General features: G+C 47.6%; 1 protein-coding gene across 1 annotated transcript in view; it reads right to left on the minus strand.

Annotated features, from left to right (window-relative positions):
* hiw (MYC binding protein highwire) overlaps window positions 1–25,445 on the minus strand; it is a 287,002-nt gene that overhangs the window by 54,388 nt on the left and 207,169 nt on the right. Inside the window, exons 60-65 of the mRNA XM_065451052.2 lie at window positions 22,793–22,951; window positions 21,758–22,102; window positions 14,438–14,668; window positions 14,290–14,355; window positions 13,368–13,622; window positions 490–663 (exon numbers count right to left, since the gene is read on the minus strand). Coding sequence (XP_065307124.2) covers window positions 490–663; window positions 13,368–13,622; window positions 14,290–14,355; window positions 14,438–14,668; window positions 21,758–22,102; window positions 22,793–22,951 — 1,230 coding nt within the window. The remainder of the gene's footprint in view (window positions 1–489; window positions 664–13,367; window positions 13,623–14,289; window positions 14,356–14,437; window positions 14,669–21,757; window positions 22,103–22,792; window positions 22,952–25,445) is intronic.

Consider the following 25,445-nt stretch of genomic DNA (forward strand, 5'->3'; position numbering starts at 1 on the left):
TTTCTTTTCCTTTGCTTTCACCGGATCCATTTGTCCTTCAATCATAGACAATGCATACATGCCAAACTGTAAATTTGGAAATTAATAAAAATCTGGCAGATAATTCTTAACGTATTGCACGAAACAATCACCGTTAGGTGCGGAAAGGAGAGATAGGATAGGAAAGAGCACACAGTACTAAATGTTTATTTCTGAGGATCAGCCAGCCAAGGATTGGCTTGCTGCTTGCACTGAATTACTGTAACCATGAACCCAACATTCCAATCAGCCCAATTAGCAGTCTTGATTCACCGCAGTATCTATTTATTTTTCGTAAAACTTGATGCACCATTCGTAAAATCATAGAACGGCCCAAATTTGTAAACCTTACATAAAATTCTGGAGAGCTGGCAAGTATGCCAATGAGTGCCTAGATGCGGCACACAAGTGAGACAATGCCTCCTTAGTATCATCTCAATTCATTACTTGGGAGTCAGAAGCATAGCTCACCTGCTTTTGGAGGTGGGTCAGCTTGCTTCTGCTGAACAGAATGCCAACCATGTGTTCTTTGAGGTCATTGCTGGTTTCTGGCCTCTCGGGACTGGTGGCCTCATCACCCACTGGCCTCGCTGATACATCCTCTTCAGGACTCTCTGCATCTCCTCCAAGAAGCTTGCCAAAGACCTGCACAAAAGAACACAACCAAGCAATGACATCAACGGTAAAAAGAAGGTAGCTGCGGTTAAATGGGCCATACTGATTGCTCATTAAGCTTAAAAAATATTGAATCTTTTTAATAAATGAGTACAAAACGCAATTGTGGTTATTCTACAATTTTATTATTACAGACACAACAGAATTCGTTGAAATCATTTTAACACATACAAACAACTACCATACTTACATATCTAATGAGCACATTTTTTTCTGAGAAAGTGGGTCCAAAAATTGCTGGCTCATTACAATCAAATACAAAACCAAAACCATGTCTACGGCATTAGGACGGCCTATCATCAGAGCCACCAGACGCAGCATCACCATCACAAGATGGCAACAGAACATGTTCTCATGAAAGTTGCTGTGGGTTTATTTTGTGCTCGACTAGGACCTGGAAGGGTATTTTCAGTCAATAACAGAGCGGTTAACCAAAAATTTCTTTCGTGCCGGTTCAATGAAAATGATTTGGTTCCAGTTCAACTCTGGAGTGAAAAAAATATTGCTTCAAGCAATTCAAATTGCTTCAACTTTATTTGCATAACCAAAGAATAATTACAGAAAATCAGCATAAATTTATTTTGTAAGAATGCTTGATGCTGCTGTTAAGACACGCAGAAAGGTTACGCGTGTTGTTTTTTAGGTTGCATGTAGTTAGTAGCAAAGTCACAGTTTTACCCAAAAGGCAAAACATTGATTGCTATAGCAAATCAGCAGACAGCCATAAGTTAAGCCCATATATAACGGCCCCACTTAAGACGAACTTTCGCTTAAAATGAACAAAACCCATGTGACCGTCAAAATATACATTGTTTCAATGGTATAAAATCACACATATGACGAGCGTCTTTGAGCCATGCCAATCGGTTACAGTGAATGGATGGCATAAACCCGGCGGCGTGATGGGAAAAAATGACGACCTCCGACCCCTTTATGCTTGCGGTCTGTTTTCCCAAGCCTCCTCAGGGACGAACATTTCATTTTCTGCCCTCTACCCTCTCCCTGCTGTTACATGTTGCCCACGAGTGTCGGCGTGTGGCTTCCAAGATTGCCCTCCCGCTCATCCTCGCAACTGCACTCCGCTCTCACTCTTTCTTGCAACTCCCTTGCTGTCTTGGCGGGCGTGCTAGGCATCGGCTAAAGTTCAGAAGTTTCGCTTTCTGGCCACTACTGCGAAGCAGGTTAATCCACATCATGCTCCTGCGCTTCTTCTCCGTGCTTCCGTGCTTCATTCTAGTTGGGCCCGAGTTGTATTCAGGATGGCGGACGAGAATGCCGTGCCTGCAGTGGTCATGAAACGAAAAGCACTGGACCTGGCAACGAAGCAAGCAATTTTGACGGAACTGTCTGAAGGTGGTAAAAACTGCAAGTTGGTAAAGAAGTACAACATGTTGAAATCAACCATCTCAACGATTATAAAGAACAAGGAATAAATTGCCAGCTCTGACGCTGACTTGATAAACAGAAAGCGCCAGCGGAAGGCCACGTATGCAGACGTAGAGGGCGTGGTGCTTAAGTGGTTCGTCGACTAACGGGCTTGCAACATTCCGATATGTGGACCAATGATGCTGGGCAAAGCTAAATACTTTACATTCCTACTAGATTTTCCTGAATTTGTGGAGACGGGTTTGCACACGGCTCACCCTACTAGCGACGGTCAGGAAAGGGTGTGATGCTCCTCCACTCCACAACGCACAAAGGCGCTACAGCAGGGTTCGTCGACTCTCTGACATGGTGCAGAGAAGGCTCCACAGTCAGACTGCCAACAAAAACGGGTTTAATCACCCAAGATACAGCACAGTGCGACAGTCATGGCGCTTACGGACAAAGGCTCACCGCAAGACTGATCGCAAGACTGATCGCAAGGCTGATCGCTAGGGCTAACAGGGAAGCAGTCCACCAAGCACGAAAATGAGAAATCGCGAAAGCAAAGGTCCCATGTAACCACCTCGTTGCGGCCCTGTGAGCATCTGCCGCAGTGATAAAGCGCGCAGTGGAAGAGGGCTTGGGTGAAGAGGGAACCTGGGAGCCGCTACTCGAGAGGCCGATCAGGTGCGTCTTGATGACACTTGCTCGCACGGCGATTCGACCAGCAGGGTGCACGCGGGAAATTAGCTCTGGTGCACTAGCCATGTCTGCCATGTTGCTGTTATGGCGGCAGTTCCCAGAGATAGAGCTAAGCACAATGAGCGAGCTGGGGACAAGGCGTGGGAAGGCACCTCGATCACCACAACCTCTGCCCAGGCAATGGCTGGCTACATCGATTCAAAGTGCGGCATGGGATTGTATTTAAATTGATTGTCAGCGAGGTGGCTTCGGTAAGTGAGCAAGACGTTGCCACTTGGCTTGTAAGAAACTGAGCCATTATTGCAAACTACGCGGTGCAGGACGGGTATAACACAGATGAAACTGCCTTATTTGGTCTGATGCAGCCGGACAAGGCACACACCATGAAAGGCGACTCATGCACTGGCAGCAAGCACAGTAAAGTGCATGTTACAATACTTCTGTGCATCACTTTGGATGGCAGCGACCATCCCGTGCCCTTTGTAAACAGAAAATCAAAGACGCCACATTGTTTTCAGAGCTATGTAACCATGCGCTACAGGCACAATATTGAGGCGTGGATGACGCGCAATTTATTCGCAGAGACTGAGCGAGTTTGACTGCAACATGCAGAGGCAAGGCAGGTGCGTGCTGCTCGTGCTCAACGAGTGCTCAGCGCACCACGTGCGAATTTCTCTGATGGCTGTTACCCTACTCTTCCTGCTGCCCATTACCACTTTGAAAGTGCAGCCACTTGATTTGGGCATAATACAAGCATTTAAGGCATCATATAGCCACCACATTGTGGAGTGCTTAATTGCTGATCACTGTTGACTGCACAGCTGCCAACTTGTCAATTCAAGTTTCACCATACTCACCCGTTGAGATGAAGAAGGCGGCCTGGGTGGAGGTGACAGCCGCCTGCGTGCGAAACTGTCTCCGCAAGGCCGGCTTCATCGACGCAGTGCCTGATGCCGAGCCTGATTCTTTCGAAGATGATCAGTCTGGCAGCGATTTGTGGCAGCACTTTGTAAACTATGACATGGGGGGCCACGTCATTGGTTAGGATGACTTTATTTCTGCTGATGAAGATGCCGACATTGCGGGACCGTGTACGGACGAGGGCATCATTTGTGAAGTGCGGGCAGAGAGCGACGAGGAGGAATCGGCTGTCGATGAAAATTCGGAGCCAGCAACCATAAGTGCACCTGTAGCAATGGGCTACATAGAGCGCCTCAGGCAACTTGTTTATGCCAAGGGCCTTTGCGAAGAGCATGCTTCTGCTTTAAATAACCTGGAGACTGCCCTTATCGGATCTGCACTGCAGAAGCAGACGAGCATCATGGGCTTCTTTGCGAAGAAATAAAGTTTGTGTTTTGACTAGCCACATTTTTTTAAAGCTGTGGTCCACTTAATACGAACTTCGGGGTATAATGAACAGAGGCCGCATGACACTCAGGTTCGTTATAAGCGGGCTCGGTAAAGATAGTAGTTTTATCAGCCATATAAACTCGTAAGCATTCGCTTACTGACAAAATTAACAAGCCTGGTGTCAGTGCACACAGGCAAACATGCACATATCACACTCGATGACTGCAGACACTTGCTGTCAAAACGCTGGCTTAAGGAAGCGACCATGCTGTATATCGCATCAACGTAAACTGAGCGGCGAGAACACAGCACACACAAAGCTACAAGCCCTCGGCCCACCTAGACTCTGCCTCAAAGCAGAATGTTTTCAAGATAAAGATTGTGTGACCACGTGATACGCAACAGCCAACGAAGTAGAATGTTGCCCCCCTACCTACTTAACCTCCCACCGGTTCCTTGTATGTGACGAAATATGCCACGCCTTCCTCCCCACCTTTCTGCCTTGTGCGCGCGAGTTTGAGCCACGATCGTTGGTTCACCCTCGCATGCTTTCACTTGCACATACAGCATACAGCACGCAGTGACAGTGCAATCGCCCTTGAACTTTGTATGGAACATCACGGCAACGGCGACGACAATGGCAAAAATTAGCTTGCCGTGTCCATATAATTGCTATTGCATTAGAACAACTAAGTAGATCCAATACCAATGCTGGAATCTATGTGAATAAAGGCTTTAGTAAGAGAGAAAGAGAGGAGAACTTATTGAGGAAATGCAGAGATATCCTCTTGCCTGCTACTTTTTTCTGCAGAAGGAAGGGAAAAAGGGGAAAAAGAGCTAGCAGTATAAGGGGTGATGATTAGAATAGGCAGTAGGATGAGAAAATAAACATGTTCTTTTCCAAATGGCCCCTTCACAACTTTGAATCTAGTCCAGTGTTAACTAAAAATTTTGAGAGAGCCTTGATGGCACGCTTTATTGATATTATGTCTAGCCAAGGGCGGAGTAACATTGTTCACTCAACTGCTGGTAGAAAATTGGTGCTAACAAAGAGGTTTCGTAAATACGAGCTTAAGCTCGTACTACAAAAAAAAAAAAAATCTTACGCTGAAATTGTTCGTAAAGGAGAATTTCAGCCGATCCTGATGCCAGAGATATTATTAGTGAAGGCAGCCAGCCAATGACAAAAAGCACTTATGAACGAAATGCTTTGTGAATTCAGCCCCTGGATCCTATCAGGAAGGAATACGGATGAGCAGGCAAAGTTTGCTAAAGGAGAGTAAGGACGGGCACGGCTCGGACTCCTCTGAGGATGGCACTCTTTTCCAAAGGGAAGACTTCTTGTCATAGCGGACCAAACGCATCTACAGATTGCTGTATGAGCCAACGTCTTCCGCCTCACATATAAGTGCACAGCCTTTACCCAGCACTGGCGTAGGATGATAAGCACTCTACCTGCAGCCTCTGTCTAGCAAGTTTTCAGCAATAGACGAGGTCAAGAAAGGTGCCATAACACGGGAAGAGGATCTTGGACTGTCATAGAATATTTTTTAAGACTTTTTTGTCCGCGCAATTCTAACTTGCCCTAGGCTAGGTTCCCTTCTCTCTTCCATTTCTCCCCAGAGCATCACTACCAAGAAGGCAGGTGATACTCGTTTACTATAAGCAAAACATTTGCAACAACCCAGGATAGTAGGCAAGGAAATTAAGAATCACTTTGTGGAAGCACATGTAAGAAGCAATATGTAATTTCTATTGCACCTACTTCAACTTGCGAGACTGAAAGCCCCAACACAGATATGAAATGCTTCTTTATTCCAATAGTCTGATATAATCTCTGTCTAACAGGAAACTATTTGATGAATATCAATGCCAAAGCCTTATGAGTGTACTACTAACATGTCTGCCCGCTGAAGCAATATGTTGAAAACTGTACTAATGAGGCCACTACTTGTATAATCAGGGGAAGATGATGTGTATTTACAAATGAGGCAGCATAACTGAGCCACGAGTGCAGGCAATGAATGGGCGAAAATTTCTAGAAAAGGTGGCCAGCCTGGACCAAAAACTGTTATTTCTTGTTTTTGATTTCACCCTGGAGTGAAAAAAAAAATTATAATGTTCTGGTTCAGTTCTCCACGCAGAAATAATTTCTTTTCCTGGTTTTTGGTTTAGTTCCGGTTTGATAACCTGGTTGATAATTTTCGGAGGTACTATCACTTTCGCAAGATTTCACGTGACTCAGCACCGGAGTGTCGGCGTATACAACCACCAGCATTTCTGGTGCTGTGTTAAGCTCGCTATCTGCACACAGTGCCAGGAATGCTGTCGGCCACATACTTCAGCAAGTCCAATGCAAAGTCTCACGAATATTTTATATTTTTCTTCTATACATAAGCGGTATGTTACATTCAGGTGCACTTTTATGTTGTCACTTTAACCCTTTCAGGTGCTGTGTACACAACAAGATTAGTGCATCAACAGCAAAAGGCATTGATGAAAGCAATGATATTTCAAGTATGTCGCACATATCTTGAAACACTTCTGACTAGAATTGTGGCAGAAGTTTGAATAATGTGTGCAAAATGCTTTAGTAAATCGAGTGGGAAGGTAGACGGCTGGGTGTTCTTGCTCGATGCGGGTTTGTTGTTGCATGCAATGGGTTCATTTCTTCCGTTATTATTAAAAATATTTTGCTCCCAACATAACTTTCAGGTGTCTAGGTGGCGCGTTGTGCACTAGACATGACATAGTTCATATTGCTACGGCACAATATGTGCGATCACGAAAGGCCAGCAGTGTGAAGACGACGATGACGATTAGATGCTAGCGCGGGCTGTTGCCTCTTGGCCTAGCGCAGCGTATTTTCCTTGTAAATATATTTGTACATAGCTTTTCGTCTGCGTCATCCTACGTAACATATCTGGTGGAGGTGGACGTTCCCTGTACCTCGTCACGGAGCTTTGCAGTGGCCGGTACGTCAAGCCTTCCTTCATGGCTCCCGGCGACGACAACCCGACTCCGCCGGCTCCGACACCTGCTGCCCCTTCGACGACCTACATCACTCTCCCCGCTACCCGTGATCCTGGCGTATTTTCGGGCCACGATGGGGAAGATGTCGATGACTGGATCAGCCTCTATGAACACGTCAGCCGCAATAACCGGTGGGACCCTACTATTATGCTCGCCAACGTAGTCTTTTACCTCGGTGGCACACCTCGAGTTTGGTTTCGCACGCACGAAGATGAGCTCACCAGTTGGGATTCACTTAAGACACAGCTTCGAGACTTGTTCGGCAACCCCGACGGTCAAAAACTTGCCGCGCAGAAGGCGCTTTCCGGCCGTGTGCAGACGTCAACAGAGCCCTATGTCACGTACATTCAGGACGTCTTGGCTCTGTGCCGCAAAGTTGACACCCACATGACTGAGTCAGACAAGGTTTCCCACATCCTCAAAGGCATTGCCGATGACGCCTTCAACTTGCTCGTTTGCAACAACGTAGCCACGGTGGATGCTGTTATAAAAGAGTGCCGCCGCCTGGAACTCGCCAAAAGCCGACGTATTGACCAGCAGTTTGCCCGTCTGCCCAACACCCCAGCGACATCTTCCTGTGCCGACGCTCCTCGTCCCAACAACACTGCCGATGTTACCAGGATCGTCCGGCGTGAGATCGAGGCCGCCTATCTGGCTGCCTTCGACTCCAGTCCCACCAACACATCTGCAGTCACGGTCTCACTGATCCAGGCAGTTGTCCGCCAGGAGTTTGAAAACATGGGTCTTCACACCATCTGCTCGGCCCATCGCCCTGCTACCCACCCGGCCCATCGCCCTGATACCCGCCCGGCTTCTTCGATTTCGCCCCGTCCCGCATCTTCTTACCCACCACGTTTCCGCAACCCATCTGAGTGGCGCACTGCTGACGACAAGCCTATTTGTTTCCACTGCCATCGAATCGGGCACATTTCTCGGCACTGTCGTAGTCGCTGGAGTTCCCCGATCCGGTCTACTTATACTGCCTACTCTCACCCCTCATGTGACCCTTCTCGTCCCTATGCCGCACGCTCCGATAATGCCGCCACTGATTCTCCTGCAACGAACCGCCCCTATTCTCGTTCGCCTTCGCCCCAACGACGACAATCTCGCTCTCCCCAGCCCCGTCGCTCCTATTCGCCGACTCCCTTCGGGCGCTGCTCCGAGCCGGAAAACTAGACGATGCAGCGCCTCGAGGTGACGCTGCATTGCTCCCTACGCCGCCAAATCCTCTACTGACTTTGCCCACTCATCTGAACCTTCTTGACGTGCACGTCGACGGTGTTTCCGTGTCTGCTCTCATAGACACTGGGGCGCATTTGTCCGTAATGAGCGCTGACCTTCGTAACCGGCTCAAGAAAATTATCACGCCCGCCACGACGCCTGTTGTCCGTGTCGCCGATGGCGGAACAGCCCCCGTAATTGGTATGTGTACCGCCCGCGTCTCCTTCGCCGATCGCTCAACAATCGTGCTATTCACAGTCATCGCCCACTGTCCCCACGACATCATCCTCGGCTTAGACTTCCTCTCCGCACATTCTGCTCTCATCGATTGTTCCGCCAGTACTCTCCGCCTTGACCTGCCTGTTCTGGATCCTACTGAACCACACCCCAGTCGCCTCAGTTCCGCCGACTTCGTTCGCTTGCCACCTTCAGCACTGACCTACGTTGACCTAGTGTCATCCCCACCAGTCCCCGACGGTCACTACATCGCGGCTCCTATGCAAGACGTCCTCCTTACACACGGGATCACAGTACCCCATACAGTTTTATCTATTACGGCGAATTGCGTCTGCCTGCCAGTGGTCAACTTTGGCTTGACGACACAAGTGCTGCCACGTGGGATGTCTTTGGCCCAGCTTTGTTCGTTCGAGGATCACTCCGTAGCATCCATTGCAGTAGACGACACTTCATCCGATACTTCTCTACCATCGCAATCGACAAATTGTTCCATCGCTGACTTCCGGAAAATGATTGCGCCCGACTTGCCCTTCGAGCACGCTCGTGAACTCTACCGCGTTCTGTTTTCCTACCACGATATTTTTTACTTTAACGATCGTCCTTTAGCCCAAACTACAGCTGTCAAACATCGCATTAATACCGGCGATGCCCCTCCTATTCATCGCCGCCCGTATCGAGTGTCACCAGCTGAGCGTCAAGTTATTCACGCAGAAGTTCGCAAAATGCTTGCCAAGAACATTATTGAACCGTCATGTAGTCCTTGGGCGTCACCGGTTGTGCTGGTAAAAAAAGAAGGATGGCTCATGGCGCTTTTGCGTGGATTATCGGCACCTTAACAGGGTTACCAAAAAGGACGTGTACCCCCTACCTCGGATTGATGACGCCCTTGACTGCCTCTACGGTGCTCGCTATTTCTCCTCTATTGACCTTCGCTCCGGCTATTGGCAGATTGCCGTGGACGATCTCGACCGCGAGAAGACTGCCTTTGTGACACCCGACGGTCTTTATCAATTCAAGGTGATGCCGTTCGGCCTATGTAACGCTCCTGCCACTTTTGAACGCATGATGGACTCCCTTCTTCACGGTTTCAAATGGTCCACGTGCTTGTGCTACTTGGACGACGTTATCGTATTCTCCCCAACGTTCGCTACGCACCTCGAGCGCCTCTCAGCAGTCCTGGACGTTTTTCGGCGAGCCGGTCTGCAACTCAACGCATCGAAGTGCCAATTCGGCCGTCGCCAGATTACCGTCCTTGGACATCTCGTTGACGCGAACGGAGTGCAACCGGACCCAGGCAAGATCCATGCTGTTACGCACTTCCCTGTTCCGACGTGTGTCAAGGATGTGCGCAGCTTCATCGGCCTTTGTTCGTACTTCCGCCGTTTCGTGAGGAATTTCGCCGCCATAGCACGACCACTAACCGACCTTTTGAAAAAAGACTGTCCTTTCCAGTGGGGAGATAACGAGGCCTCTGCATTCTCTCATCTAATCGACATTCTCACAACGCCTCCCGTTCTGGCCCATTTCGATCCTTCTGCGCCTACCGAAATCCGTACTGATGCCAGCGGTCACGGAATTGGAGCAGTACTAGCACAACGCCAGCGTGGCCACGACCATGTTATTGCTTACGCCAGCAGGCTCCTCTCACCTGCGGAGCGCAACTATTCCATCACTGAGCGTGAGTGTCTGGCCCTAGTTTGGGCGGTTGCGAAATTCCGCCCATACTTATATGGCCGATCCTTTTCTGTTGTCATAGACCATCACGCGCTTTGTTGGTTATGCTCATTGAAAGACCCTTCAGGAAGACTTGGTCGCTGGGCCTTACGCCTCCAAGAATATTCGTTCTCTGTCACCTACAAATCTGGCCGACTATACAAGGACGCTGACTGCCTGTCTCGCTACCCGGTAGACGAGCCTGACGACGCCGACAGTAGTACCGCCGACGGCATTTTCTCTGTGTCTGCCTTCGCTAACATCGCCGATGAGCAGTACCGAGACCTATCGCTGCGCGTACTCATCGAGCGTCTGCGCTCTACACCTACCGACGCATCCGTTCGCCGATATGTCCTCCAGGGCGGCATTCTGTACCGAAGGAGCTTTCTCCCTGATGGCCCTGATCTTCTTCTTGTCGTGCCAAAACATCTACGACAGGCTGTGCTCTTTGAGATGCATGACGCACCCACTGCAGGACATCTTGGGGTAACCCGCACGTACGACCGCGTCCGCCGCCGCTTCTAGTGGCCTGGTCTCGCTCGCTCCGTTCGACGCTATGTTGCTGCCTGTGATCCCTGCCAGCGTCGGAAGACACCTCAGGTGCTACCTGCCGGTCATCTCCAGCCGATCACCGTCCCTGTGGAACCGTTCTTTCGTGTTGGATTAGACCTGCTCGGTCCCTTTCCCACGTCATCCTCTGGGAACAAATGGGTAGCCGTCGCGACTGATTACGCCACCCGATACGCTATCACTCGGGCTCTCCCTACCAGCTGCGCCACTGACGTCGCGGACTTTCTCTTGCGTGACATTATCTTGCTTCATGGCGCCCCGCGACAGCTGCTTACTGACCGTGGTCGAAACTTCCTCTCAAAAGTTATCGCTGACATTGTGCGTTCCTGCTCCATTCAACACAAACTGACTACTTCATACCATCCTCAAACCAATGGCCTGACAGAGCGGTTAAACCGTACTCTTACCGATATGCTGGCCAAGTACGTTTCCAAGGACCACCACGACTGGGGCATTGCCCTTCCTTACGTAACATTTGCATACAATTCTTCCCGGCACGACACCGCCGGATTTTCTCCCTTTTATCTCCTGTACGGTCGCGAACCTACCTTGCCCCTAGACACGGCACTTCCTCCTGCTGCGGTCTCAACAAGCGAGTATGCGCGCGACGCCATCGCCCTCGCCGACCATGCACGCCAGCTTGCCCGTGCTCGACTTACGGCCTCACAGACCACTCAGCAGTGTCAGTACAACGCCCGCCATCGTGACGTACAGTTTTCACCTGGTGCGCTCGTGCTCCTGTGGTCGCCCTCTCGTCACGTCGGACTTTCAGAGAAACTTCTTTCGCGATACACAGGGCCCTACCGCGTGCTGCGCCAGGTGACGCCTGTGACTTACGAAATTGCTCCTGTGGGCTCAACCTCGTCCTCTCCTGTGGCATCTAGTGATGTCGTACACGTCAGTAGGCTCAAGGCCTACTACACTGCTTCCGAGTCCGATCTTTAGTCGCTCCGGGACGGCGCTTTTGCAGCCGGGGGTAGTGCTACGGCACAATATGTGCGATCACGAAAGGCCAGCAGTGTGAAGACGACGACGACGATTAGATGCTAGCGCGGGCTGTTGCCTCTTGGCCTAGCGCAGCGTATTTTCCTTGTAAATATATTTGTACATAGCTTTTCGTTTGCGTCATCCTACGTAACAATATTATCATATCTGATGTTCCTGCAGCGAGCTTTGCATGGAATCCATATTCTGTAAACTTGACAAAACTCACTAAACAATTGAAAATTCTTAATCTGTTTTGCAGCTGTAAGCTTTTTATGATTCTGAAGATGTGAGAAATGGGCTGAAATTAAGATTTTAATCAACAGATATAATTGCCACGTGAAATGGTTATACCTGCAAAAATTAGGTGTGCATTAGATTTGGGGTTACATTAGAATCTGGTAAATACAATTATTTAAACTGTACTTTGTGGGGATGCGCGACCCTCGCGCCTCCCCTGATGTTTTTCCCGCATAGCGCGTCTCCTGTAGTGCGGCTTCGCCGCACATGCGGCGGTCGGAATGGTACAGGCGCAGTCCGAGAGATGGCGCGAGTGTTGCGCGGCTAACGCCGCGAGGTTACTTGGGCGCCGAAAGGAAGGCGCTTGCTCCTCTTTGGGTTCGGGAAGCGAGCGGGTCGGACGTGCCGACCCGTGCGCCGACCGATGCTTTGGCGAGACCATCTCGCGTGGCCGCCTTCGAACGCGCCACGATTCGCGTGACTATGCACGCGAACGACCCGGCGTTGGGATCCAGCATGGGGCGAACATATTCGCTCACGAGGACGCGGTGAGTCGGACTTCTAGATTTGTCGCGCGCCCATCGGCATGTTTTGTGGATAGCAACTCGGCTAGCAGGCATTGATGTATGAAAGGTGCAATAAATGCCCTTGTGATTGTGTGCACTACTGTGTTGTCGTTCCTTTGTCCCAAGAGTACGGTGGGAGAATCCCACACCAGACCCCACAACTTAAACTGTCATTTAAACAGTGACCTCCAAGCTTGACTGAGTGCAAGAAGAATCAGCATTTCACAGAAAATATAACCCCCAACATATAAGTGGTTCTGTACTTTTTACCATAAAAAATAAGCAGCAATTGAGGGAATGATCACAGCATGACAAAGGCACTAGACCTACACATCTTCACATTGTCATGCTCATTGATAAGCAACCTCAGTACTTCCCCTATTATGTACAACTCATACCTAAAGTAGGCACTGGTCAGCTGACTGGATGTAACATCCCAAAGATACATTTATATTATAAAGAGTGATGCCACAGAGACCTCCAGTTTATTTCTGGTTACTCGAGGCATGCATTAAAAGTACTGAGACCTGCTGTGGCCAGGAATTGAACACACCACTATGGCACAGAACCACCACTATATGCACCGTATTCACCTGACCCAGAGTTTCTTGCTCCACCTATGTGCTATTATTGTCTTTTATTTAAAACTATAAAAGGGCAGGGAGGTAGCTGGAATCCTTCCTCACAACCAACCTGAGACGTGAGCAGGCGAAACACTCGAAGTGTCTCAGCTTCACAGTTGCGCTGCTGGATGCAGAGGGAGCGGCACTCGCCATGGACATCAATGCCCAACCTTGGGCTGTGGCCCAGAACTTTGACCTGGCGGAGCCGCAAGGTGTTTTCAGGTCCTCGGAGCTCCAGCCGCCACACAGAACCATTAGGGCCAATACAAATGGTTTCAGGCAGGACGCAGCTCAGCCAGCCTACAAACTGGCCTTCCACATCCATCTGCAGAAGCAAAAATAGATGCACTATTTTTTTTTTCCAGTCTCAAATCTACACCAAGGCCAACAGAAATGCCACAGTTAAAGAAAGGTGGGGTAATGAGCATACATTCATGAACCTCTAACATGAATACCATATTGTCTGGACTATACAAATTTAATGTAGAAACTTTGCGAGATGCAGACTGTATGCGAGTTTATTTTTTAAGATCTTGAGGAAACAAAGCCAGGCTACACCAGCAAGTTTTTCAGCGCTGGATTACACAGCAAAATCAGCTTCACAATGCTCGTCGCTGCACATGAGCAATATTTCCAGCTCATACTGGCAGCTTGTGGAATGCTGCTCCCGATACTTGAAGTGGCTGCTCAAAGTGGCTGTTTTATTCTGACAGCTCCGACGAGAGTAATTTTGAAGGATTCAGAATTGATTCCAATATGCAGTTTAATAAAACTGTTACTGGCTGACAATAAAATTTTTTGCTTTCTTACTACCCACTGACTGCAGACAAACTAAAAAAACTATTTCCATTCAAAATTTATCTTTGTGGGCTGTACAGTGGGTAGAAACTATCTAAAAAAGCTCATTTTAGCTCAAATTCGGCCCTATGAACTATACGCCAGGTGCAGACTGTAGTTCAGAATATATGGAAATCGAGGACAAGCATGCTTACCTGCTTTAGCTTCTGCATGTCCTCCTGTGTTGGGCCAAACTTGAAGGTGATGCTATTCACTTTGTTCTGTAGCATTGCCAACAAAAATTGCAATGAGTTTAGCAAGGCTAGGAAAGAGAGATGAAAAAATAATATTAAAAATACCAACCGAAGAATCTCGGTGGTTGTCCACGTAGACACACACGATGGTTGGCCTCGTATCAGGTTCACAAGAGACAGTCAGAACCTTAGTTTTGTTGCGATCTTCATCGCCTGACTCCCAGAATGTTTCTGTGGAATTGTCGCAAAGGCTGTTTGCCATGCCCGGCCGACTTGATGCAGTCAGTTTCACTGATTGAGTAAGGTCACGCAGCACTTCGATCCTTGTCAGTGATTCAGGCTGTGAAAAAAAAAAATGTATATATTGTAAAGAATGATGAGGAAAGAGAAAAAAGGCACCGCTTTGCTCAAAACTGATAGAGTCTGAGCACAACAATCCTATTCCACATAAAAAAGTCAGGTATAGATTCAACAAAGATGCAAGAAGGTGACATTTACTTTTGAAAAGTTATACCTTGCACATTCTTTGTCCCAAAGTAACAATCATCGCTGTTCGTTCAGACATATAATTTCCTTAGTACTGCATGAACAGTACTTCTCTTTGAGCAACCACAGTCCTGTAGATGCACATAGCAATTACTGGTAGGAAAGCATTTGGTAGAAGGCATTGGAAGGAGGCAGTGTGCACAATAAAGACAGCTGCTGAAGTTATGGCATAACATTACACCGCAGAGGCTGCAACTTTCTTTCAAAGTGTACTCAAAACACCAACATTCATTGATTAACTCTATGCACTAAAATGTGTTGAAAGACAAACGGCTCTTAACTTTACTTTCACATGAATAGTACCTAGCAATCTAGCAGGTTAACTATTTAAAGATGGAGCACGTGCTTTCCTGCAATACTTTCCCACCGAAGATGATGCCCTTAACTATAAGTTGCAACTGGCTTAGCACAACTGGCCCGATATCCTATCAATACGACAGCTTCAGTTCAGTACAGTTCAGCCCCTACAAGCCACTATAAGGAATATTGCATATAAGGAGTGGGATGACAAAAACACAAGCTAAAGTGTTAAGTTAGTTAAATGTGGCTTAGTGGTGCAAAAGCAGCTAAGGCTACGCTGCGCCAAACACAAGGTGTTTTGAAATCCAATTTAAGAAGAAAAAGGCTGTGTTGATTTATATGTCATGTAAAAAGCCAGTGTCATCTAGAAATTTATGCACATCACATAATGGGACTATCGGATCATTTCCTAAAATTAAAGCAAGGGGTAAAGGTTGTAATGTTTATATAAATTGTGCAAAAGCTCTTGTTTATGTACTTCAATACGTGTGTATGTCAGTAATACATGCATAACTGTTAGTGCTTCTAGGCATTTCTCGCATGTTGATGCATCTCCTTTCATAAGTAAATAATTGTGTGTGGCGTGCCTGTGTGCCAAATGCATAGTCGGCATAAAACTACTTCAAAGAACCGCTCCTGGTGGTTACATGAATTCCAATCACCAAGTACGGGTTTAGTAAGATGGAGCTTGTCTGCACAATGGTCCCATTCGTGTTGAACCCGAAACCTGACCAAGTAGCCGAGCGAACCTCTCCATGTGACATCACAAGTGTCTCCACCTGGAAAGGCGCGCAAGGCATGCCTGTCTTGCCCGCTGGCAGCGAAGAGCAGACACTTGGCTGAATCGTGACTGCGCCGGACTATCAGCTGACAATATGCTAGCTACACCAGCTCTTCGGATTTGTCAAATATTGACAGTTATGATTGTGACGAATTCAATAGTTGCGAATCGCCATTCGCATTTGACCCGCCACCACGAGAGCCAGCGCCCATGCACTACATATTGTGCTGCAACATGCAGACCAAGGGTACCCCTAACCACTGATTTTATACGTGCTGCTGCTTTAGGCGTTGCATGCTGCTTGCTACGTGCTGCTTGCTATTTTAGGCATTGCAGTGAGCGCTTTGCATGCCCACTGTAAGATGTGGAGCACAACTTTCCGCACTTGTATCCTGCAAGAACGCTGCTGATAGTCCAAAGCACCGAACGGTGCATTTATTTACATCGGCAGGTACAGCGACCACTCCTCGTTCGCTTTGAAGTATAATGCTATAGCTGCTCATCGGTGACATCAATTAATGTCAGAACATATCAAAACAGGCAGATTTTGTGCATGTAAGCACCACTGCATCACTCTGAATTGCACTGATACGAGTGACCACACATTTTCGAAAACAGCGAGCGGGGACTGTAGTACAGGAGCACTGTTATGCTGCCTACTTATCATTCTTCGTATTCTCTTCATGCACACAATATGTTCCATAAAGTGGACACAGATGAGGACTTTGGGAGAACGCGCAGCTTTCTCGCGGAAACGCTGATGCCACTATAGAAACCGTTGGCAGCTGAACTACACAATTGTTTATGCTGCTGTATAGAGGGGCCTACGCTTGCTGCAGATTTGGGAAATGAGGCAAGCAGTGCACCTCAGACGCTAAATGATGAGTCTGCATGACAATAACGTAAAAATACATCCATGTTTGTAGGCGCATTTAATTTAGGGAAGTGCCAGTGAGTGCAGCAGGCAGCTTTCCATCGAAAATGGCAACACACCGATGTCAATACTGCTCCGTGTCGTCGCTTCTCGCTTTTTGAGTGTGCACTATATAAAATGAGGAATGGTTTATTTCAAATTCATATGATCAAAACTTAACTGCCGAATTTGTTTTCTTCATCCTGATAGCTTAATTAGCTTCATGTCAGTCACTCAGGCCTGCCAGCAGCAGACGCACAAACTATGCGACTATAAGATATAGGCAGCCTCGGCTGAATGTGAAAGGCATTGGCTCAAACTGTGTGTGCGGATGGCGAGGGCTGAAGTTCCTGCAGCCTACGTCAACAGGGAGCATAACTTCTCGCGACAGTAACTTCTCATGCCATGCACGAGCTCACGGTCGTCGATTCCTTGATGCTCTCGTCACTGTCGTCTGCATCATCCTGGCATGCTCTGCATGCAACACTCCTGATGTCATACACAATGTGGCTTGTAACTGTGGAAGAGGCAAGGTAGGGTGTTCGAGGCAATCAATTAAATTAATTTATAAAATATCAGTGAAACTCTGAAATCTGTATTTTGAGGAGATGACGGAAGTATTCAGAGGAACGTACCGAGCGAATTTTATCAACATCTGTTGACATCGAAAAATCGCCACAGTTGCCCTTTAAGGCCTTCTTAATTACACGAATACTATCTATATATAGAAGTTGTGGTATCCAGTGTTGGCTTCTGGTTTCGGTTTTGGGTCGTTTACGTCAGGGCGCCACTCAGCGCCAGACACTGTAAGTTGCCTCCTGCTTCCCCTCGGAGAAATAAAAGAGCATTCTTTGTCTGGTCCCCGACTGAAGCAGTCCAGCTCTTATCTTGCAGCGCTGCGCGCCCCGGCCATTTAGGCCTCATGCCGTAACTTTTTCGTCCGCCCGCCCCGTCGAAGCTACAACAAACTGGCGACGAGGTAAACCATTACTCTGCTTCCTATGTACCCTTGCCATACTACTTCTGCTCCTCCTCCTGCTATCAAGCATGCAAGACGCCGCAACTACGTCTCCTCCGTCAGCCGCAACTCCTCCGCCTTTGTTTTCGGTGCCCGGCATGGCGTTCGTACCCCACATGCCGCCTTTCCTCACTACCAGGCACTCCTGCGGTACCGTGGCTCACATGGAAACGGTACTTTTGCACGTTTCTCGAGGTAACCGGAGGCGAGGCACTACAAGACGAGAGGAAGAAAGCCATTTTACTGAGCAACTTAGGCTTCGAGGGGCAGCGTCTCTACTACAACCTCGCGTCGCAAACGGACCAGACGGCTACTTCGTTCGAAGACGTTCTCCGCATCTTCGACCAGCACTACGAAGAATGCACCAATTCCCTGGTGCACCGCATTATCTTCTGGGACAGGAAGCAACTACCTGGAGCAACCTTTCAGGACTTCGTCACCGCGCTACAAAGGCTAGCGCCTGCTTGTGCGTTCGGCATTTGGCATGACGAGTCCCTTCGCGACCAAATCCTCCAAGGCGTCGCATCAACAGGAATATGAGAAAGGTTACTCTACGAAGGAGCGTCCCTCACGCTCAAGAAGGCCCAGGAAATCGGACGAACCGTACAGCAAGTTCACAAAGAACTTCAAGTCTTTAACAGCTCGTCTGTTCAGCGCGTCTCGACGCAACGCCAAGATGGCGTTGACAGCCATCACTTTCCTCGCCTGGGCGTGCAAGATGGCGGTTCCCGCCACCCTTCTCCCTCGACCCGGCGGCTTCAAAATGGTGCTCGGCGGCATGGCGGAAAGTCGCGACCTAAGGAGGCCGGCCAACATGGCGGGCGGCCTGAACTTCGCGAAGCCAGTCCAGACATTGCGGGCCATTGCTACCGATGTGGTTCACCTCACAACATCGCATCTGATCCAGGCTGTCCAGCCAAGCACGTTTCCTGCTGCGCGTGCGGAAAAGTAGGACATTTCGCTTCAGTTTGCCGTTCGAGGAACCGAAAGCATTGACAGTCCCCTGCTCGACGCAGCTTGATTTCGCTACATGCCAACAGGTGTCTCAGGAGTTGCAGCTGACCCAAGCGTTCAGTTTCCGTTTCTCCCGCATAACGCTTGCTCGGAGTTCCCCCAGCCGTACTGAGGACAATCAGGACTTGTAAAGGACTTCATCCACGACGTTCATCTTCGAGCTTCAATGCAACCAGTCTCGGCGAAACTGTGTCCTCAACCTCGGGTTCTCCGTGAGCAAGCCTGCGCTGCAAACGGTATTTCGCCGCTGGAAAACAAAGTTCAGCCAGTTGTTGAGGCACCGCAGCCAACTGACAAGAAGTCGCTGCATTCATTTCTTGGCGTCACGCGATACTATGCTAAACTGATCCCGCAGTATGCTGAATTGGTAGAGCTGCTTAAGAAACTGCTAAAGCAAGGAAAACCGTTTGTCTGGGATCAGGATATCGAGTATAGCTTCCAGACTATTAAGGAGGTACAGTCGCCGACCGATTTTCCGGACTCCAAAAATTCGGACATGCCCGATTATTCGGTCAGCTTCGTGGCACCGCCATTCTCCCCATAGACCATAATGTATAACAACTGCCGAAAGTTCGGACACCTTGCAACCTCTCGTCTGATTTTTCGGACACTCCTTGAGCTAACTCGGTCGAGAGCACCATGCACCGACTCTGGCCGGTGCGTGGTTCGAGTTGCTGAACGCCATTTTTGTTTTGAACGGAGCTTCCTTGCTGCCCCACGAAGTGGCGCTACTGAAAATCCCCGCTCATCATCATCGTTTTTGCCTAGTTCGATAGAGTGGCTCTGCAGCAGTTCCGGTTTCAGCTTAGTAAGCCACGTCAAGACAATCCAGCAGCTGATTTGTTTCTTGCCGCGTTATTCGTTTGTGTGACTGGTGTCGGCACGGTGGTGTTTGCTTTGTGTGCTGTGTCGAGGTTTCGGTGATCCAACGCGGCATACGGAAACATCTCGTCAAGTGTCTAATGGCGCCGACAGTGCCCGCGCAGACTGCGCTGCGGAATGCCGGCAAGCGGGTGCCGGGAGGCCTAAGATTTGTCGCCTTCCGATGTGCTCCCTACCGACGCGGAAAATGTTCTGCCAAGACTTGCGCAGTGGTTGCATTGAGATTCCGGACACCGTCTCATTGACAGTTTCACAGGTGCTGACACTGCTGTACTGAAATGCGCAGAACTCGACGACGGCGAGATCATTCGTCAGGTTTCTGCTGCACCGCCGGACGATGACCGAGTCGGAAGTTGACGCACCATGTGCTACGCTGCCGTCACATGCGGAGCGTGTACAAGCAGTGACTGTGCTTTCAGCCGCCTATAGTGACCTTACGACCCTCTCCGAGATTCAGGCTTATCTGATTGCGCGTAAACGGAACAGCGTGCAACGGCGCATTCGCGATTTCTTCAAGCCTACTGCCGAGCCCGAATAATTGCGTGGAAATAAAGGATTTCGTTTTTTTTTTTCATAATCTGCTTTTTCGGACACCTGTTTATTCGGACATTTCCGTAATCCCCGTGAGGTCCGAATAAACGGTCGGCGACTGTAATTGCATGCGAATTCGGCTCTTACGCCAAAAGTGTTAAGACGTACGTGGACCGTCGTCGTGCATCAAAATGCCCTCAATTTCGTCCAGGAGATCTTGTCCGAGTACGCAACTCGAGAAAGACCGCTCCTAAATACTCGAGACCATTTAAGATTTACCGTAGGGTAGGTCGCAATACTTTCACGCTTGAAAATGGCAAACGATGGAATGCATTCAAACTTGTGAAATGCCCTGCACTACAGAACTTTCTTGGAAAATTTACTGAAAAGGGTCACTTCAGTGACTACCCTACCCTTGATGATTGTCTCCCACCTTTTCTTCCAGTTACTACTGGTATAGGGAATACATTACGTTTCTTGTAGCGTAATCGTGCAGTACGCACATCATTACTACGGTGCTGACCGCCATACTAATTTGTCTTTCATGCCAAAAAGTTTTTAACATTAAAAGTTGTTACCATTCTTACGGGGGGACTATGGAGTGTAAAGTGCTTTTACACACAATGCCAAATCCACGACAGCCACAGAGACTGTCTGTGGCTGTCGATGCACATCTATCAGCTGCACATCTATAGATGCACATCTATCAGCTGCTTCATTACCAACGGTATCCTAACTTGGCTTGGGACCCAGCAAAAACGAAATTATCTCCCGTATTTGTTAAGCGCCACTACGTTTAAAAGTTATATTGTGTGATGTTGTAGCACGTGTTGCAGTGATGACTAAATTTTGAGTACGTAGGAAAAAGTGAGTAAAAGTCTGCGCTGCTGTAAGGGAGGTTCATTACACTCAACATATAAACTTGGGACAGGTGATGTGCTGTAGGCACCACTTGCCAGTCACAGTCCAAGGTTATTTACTAGATCAAGTCGCTGAATGTAAGACCGTCTGGATGAGCCATAGACCACGCAGCCGTAGTCAAGAAGGCTATGCGCAAGAGACCGGTAAATATGTAAGAGGCATGTTTGGTCAGAACCCCAGTTCTTATGGGATAACACTTTAAGAATATCTAACGCTTCATTTGCCTTAATTTTTGCTGTCTTTATATGGGCCAGGAAGTTTAGTTTTTTGTCAAAGATTACTCCCAAAAATTTATATTCTTGTTTTACCGGCAAAGCCACATCATTCAACTTTAAAACTGGGTCCAAGTATAATCCTCGCTTTTGTGAGAATAGCACTGTAACAGTTTTTTTAATAGAGAAGTGGAAGCCATTTTTCTCAGCCCATTGTATCAGCTTATTTATTGTGATCTGGAGCTGTAATCAATCACTCAGCACTGTGCAATCAATTATAATTAAGAACCCTTCCACACAAGTATCCTGACCTGATGGCATGACCCATGCTCCGTGTCTGATGGTGCAGATGCTGATGTACCCACTACAGCACACAGCTCGGATGGAGCTGCCGCTTCTTCCTCGCTATGAGACAGAATGCGGGAAATGTTGGAGAACACGTGGCTGCGGTGCAGAAAGGCGTGGTCTGAAGGCATGAAGCGCAGACGCCAGCACTGCATGGCCATCTGCTGTAGGGACGCGCCGACAGGTAGGAACACCATCAGGTCCGAGATCGTCTGAAGCAGGGCGTGGAAGGCTGACCGCAATGGCCCTAGGCATGCTTCACCCGCCAGTGACATGTCCGAGAGCGGGTGTTCACAAGGGGCCTCCTTGTCCTGCAAGTTCCAAGAAAAATCATTCACAGGAGCCTTGCCATTTTTTTAATGTTAAAGAGACATTAAATACTGAAAGTAAGTTGAGCTCTATTAGCAAATTCATTTTGTACAACACTGAAAAAAATTTTTCTTGTTGAGAGGAGATTTGGTGAGTAAGAAAAGACACAAAAATGCAGAACATGTGACAATGCAGCCTTCACGTTCAGATGCAAACTCACTATAATGTCACGGATTTCGACGGCACCTGCTTGACCTAGTTAACTTTTGGCTTACAAGTTCAACTACGTTGTATTCTAACTAAACCAAGAACTGAACTCAGTAAGTTTTAAGAACTTCTACTGTGCCACAATGGCTCAAATATTAGAAAGTACTTTAACATAGGTGATGTATCGCTGACATATCCGTGCTGGGGTTTTGGTGTGAAATTTTAAAAACAGAAGTTGAGCCTTCAATTTATTTTCTAGTAATCATTCTCTTACCATGTAATACATGTATAATAGACTTTTGAAAGACCCCTTCATCAGTCTAACTTGATTTAGTGGTTACACTTTGAGTCCTTTCAAAGACGCGCACATTAAGAAACTAAGAAGGCCGACGCCTTTGCATCTACCTGTATGTGATTGAGTTTCACAGCATTGTAATACAATCCTGGTATTTAAGACACAGAGGATATCTAGACATGCATCATACCTGTTCTGTGGCCTCTTTTTTGTGCCCTACATCCTCTTTGCCTTGAGAATGTTCATCTGGCTTCTCATGAGGAGGAAGAGACATTGCTGCCACCAGGCACCACAGAAGGTCATGTAAACAGGTAGGCTGGGTCACGTTTCGCAGCAGCCAGTTGAACGCCTAGTGCAGAAACAGGTTTACTTAGGAATAGGCAGTCAAAATTGACAGATGGTCATGCACGTCAGAAGTACACTGAGCTTAGCAGCTTACTGTGAAGTTAAATGCTCCTAAATCCCATTTGCTTAACCTTTCGACGGCTCCTAATGTATATGTATGGTGGTATAAAAGCAACCAAATAGTTGCTGCCATGCAGGTATGGTGGCAATGAATCATTTGAAATTTTAAAGTGTGCTCCATGCGTCTGTCTATGATAGCAACACTGCCATGGAGTGGTATTATCGTTCGAACGCTTTCAAGAAGTGTCGCATAACTTGACACCGGAGGCGGAGCAACAGCGTTGCTATAGCACATGCTGCCGTGTCTGCAGACACTGAAAATGCCTGGTGCTGAGCATGAAAGTGACTATCTTGCATCCCCTAAAACAATCGAACACGAATACAGCCTCTTCGTGCAAACCGATGTCCAGCAAAGCCAAATCGCATGTGATGCCTTTTAGGTGGTACTGAATCTAGTGTTATTGCAGCAAGGGTCGCATGTTCTCGGGACTTCTCAAATCATTGCTGAATCATGGCTGGATGAGCGGCAGCCCACACTGCAGCCACCATCTCAAGCGCCATAAAGAAGTCCATGTCGGTGGGACATATTTTCTTTGTTCTTGCTGCAATTTTCTCGTAGAGCCACAGATTATGCACTACACTTGGTATGCAAAAACCATCGTCACATGTCAGTCAAGACATGTGGCTGTGCCATGTGAAAGGGGCAATCAACAAAAGAAATATGGTGGCCATGACGGCACATGCAATCGCTTCCGGCACTTGGTTGTTTCTGTAAACAAAAATGGTGGTACCTGTACAAGAGTAATATGGTAGTATATTTTGTGCGATTTATGTGTGAAGCAAGAGCATTTGAGCATTTTTTCAAGTCTTATGGCCCTGTATCAGTAGGTAATATGTGGGTAACAATCTGCCAAATTTCGTTGATGTGGGATTGCAATTCTGCAACATTCCGTTGTAGAGAGATACAAAATGCACCGAAACCTACGAGCATTCCCCAGGGATATGAAAATATTTCATTGTCATGAGAATTTCTTTGTCACGCCGTTTCGTTATCGCAGGTTTCGGCTACATATACATAAGCATCTTGCACTGATATCACACAAGAGGTGCACAGAGAGCAAGTTCAACCTGGACATTATAAAGTTTGCCCCTGTAGGTTTATTTTCTTCCCACCGTATGTCCTGAACAATGAATATCACAAATATCACAAAAAAAGATGTGTTTGCTGGCTGGCTGGCAGGGTACAGCAATTTCTAATCAGCAGGGGTGTTCACATACCAAGTATTGAATTGAACACCAGAAAATGTTCAACAAAATTTATAGCCTACAAATTTTGGGCAAGAAACAGAGTGCTGCACATGCTCGAGAGCTTCCTAGCATTGTATAAAATGAATGTAGTGAGCTATCAGTAGCTTAGGTACACAGAAATCAATATATACAGTACAGTCTACTCTTATTAAAGGGAATACCAAATTGATATGCCAGCCCTGATTATGACTTGCTTTAGTATGTGAAGTTCTGGAAAATATTTTTTTATCAATAGAATTTCCATTGAACAGAATCAAGTGCTTGTTTTCCTCACGAAATAATGAATTAGTGACATTCTGTTGCACTGAACACCAATGACGTTTTCAGTTTAATAGTCAACATGTGTTTTGTGGCAATTGTCTATTTATTGCATAGAAAGTTTGGCTTTCAAGTTTCTCTCCAAAATACGGAAGGGCTATCCAAACTTTATGGCAGGTGGGTTATCGTAAGGCCAATCTGCGCGACAGACGAAAGGATCGAGCATCATGTGACTCGATCACCCCTTCGCATGTAGCTGACATCGACAGTAAAGAGCAGGTGTCGTCAGTGCAGTTTCATTGTCAGATTCAGCGTGATTTGCCACCTGTGAAAAATTCTGAAATCTAGAAGGCCATGGCAAGTTTACGCAACAATCCCTCCCCCCCTCTTGTTCATTCGCTGTCCACACAAAGACATGATGCACATAACTGGGTCATGACACTTTTGCACCCGCCTTGTAAATCCAAAGTTACGCTTGTGACGGGTTTCTCGAAGATATAAAATAGACCGATGTGCATCTACGAACGGCGTCGAGAATGAGAGGTCGCTGTATGGTGGCGGCCAAGAACAAATTTGTTGCCATCCCGTGCACTCGCCTTCACTTTGGCTTTTAAGTGTCATGTGGCTGCTGCAAACAGACCTATGTCAATTTGGCATGAAACCATAACTGAAGTTGCCGATACTCAATGAAGCAGCGCTGATTAGGCCTAATGGGCAAGACAAAAATTCGCCACTGGCCGATGGAGTAATGAACAACAAGCTGTCGCAAAATGCTCCCGCTCATATGGTTGTACGGGTGGCTATATAGTGATTGGTCGTTATATAGTGATTTATAGTGATCGGCTATAAAGTGATTAAACGCGTGATATAGA

This window comes from Dermacentor albipictus, chromosome 3 (assembly GCF_038994185.2).
Source record: "Dermacentor albipictus isolate Rhodes 1998 colony chromosome 3, USDA_Dalb.pri_finalv2, whole genome shotgun sequence".
In the NCBI taxonomy this organism is placed as follows: Eukaryota; Metazoa; Arthropoda; class Arachnida; order Ixodida; family Ixodidae; genus Dermacentor; species Dermacentor albipictus.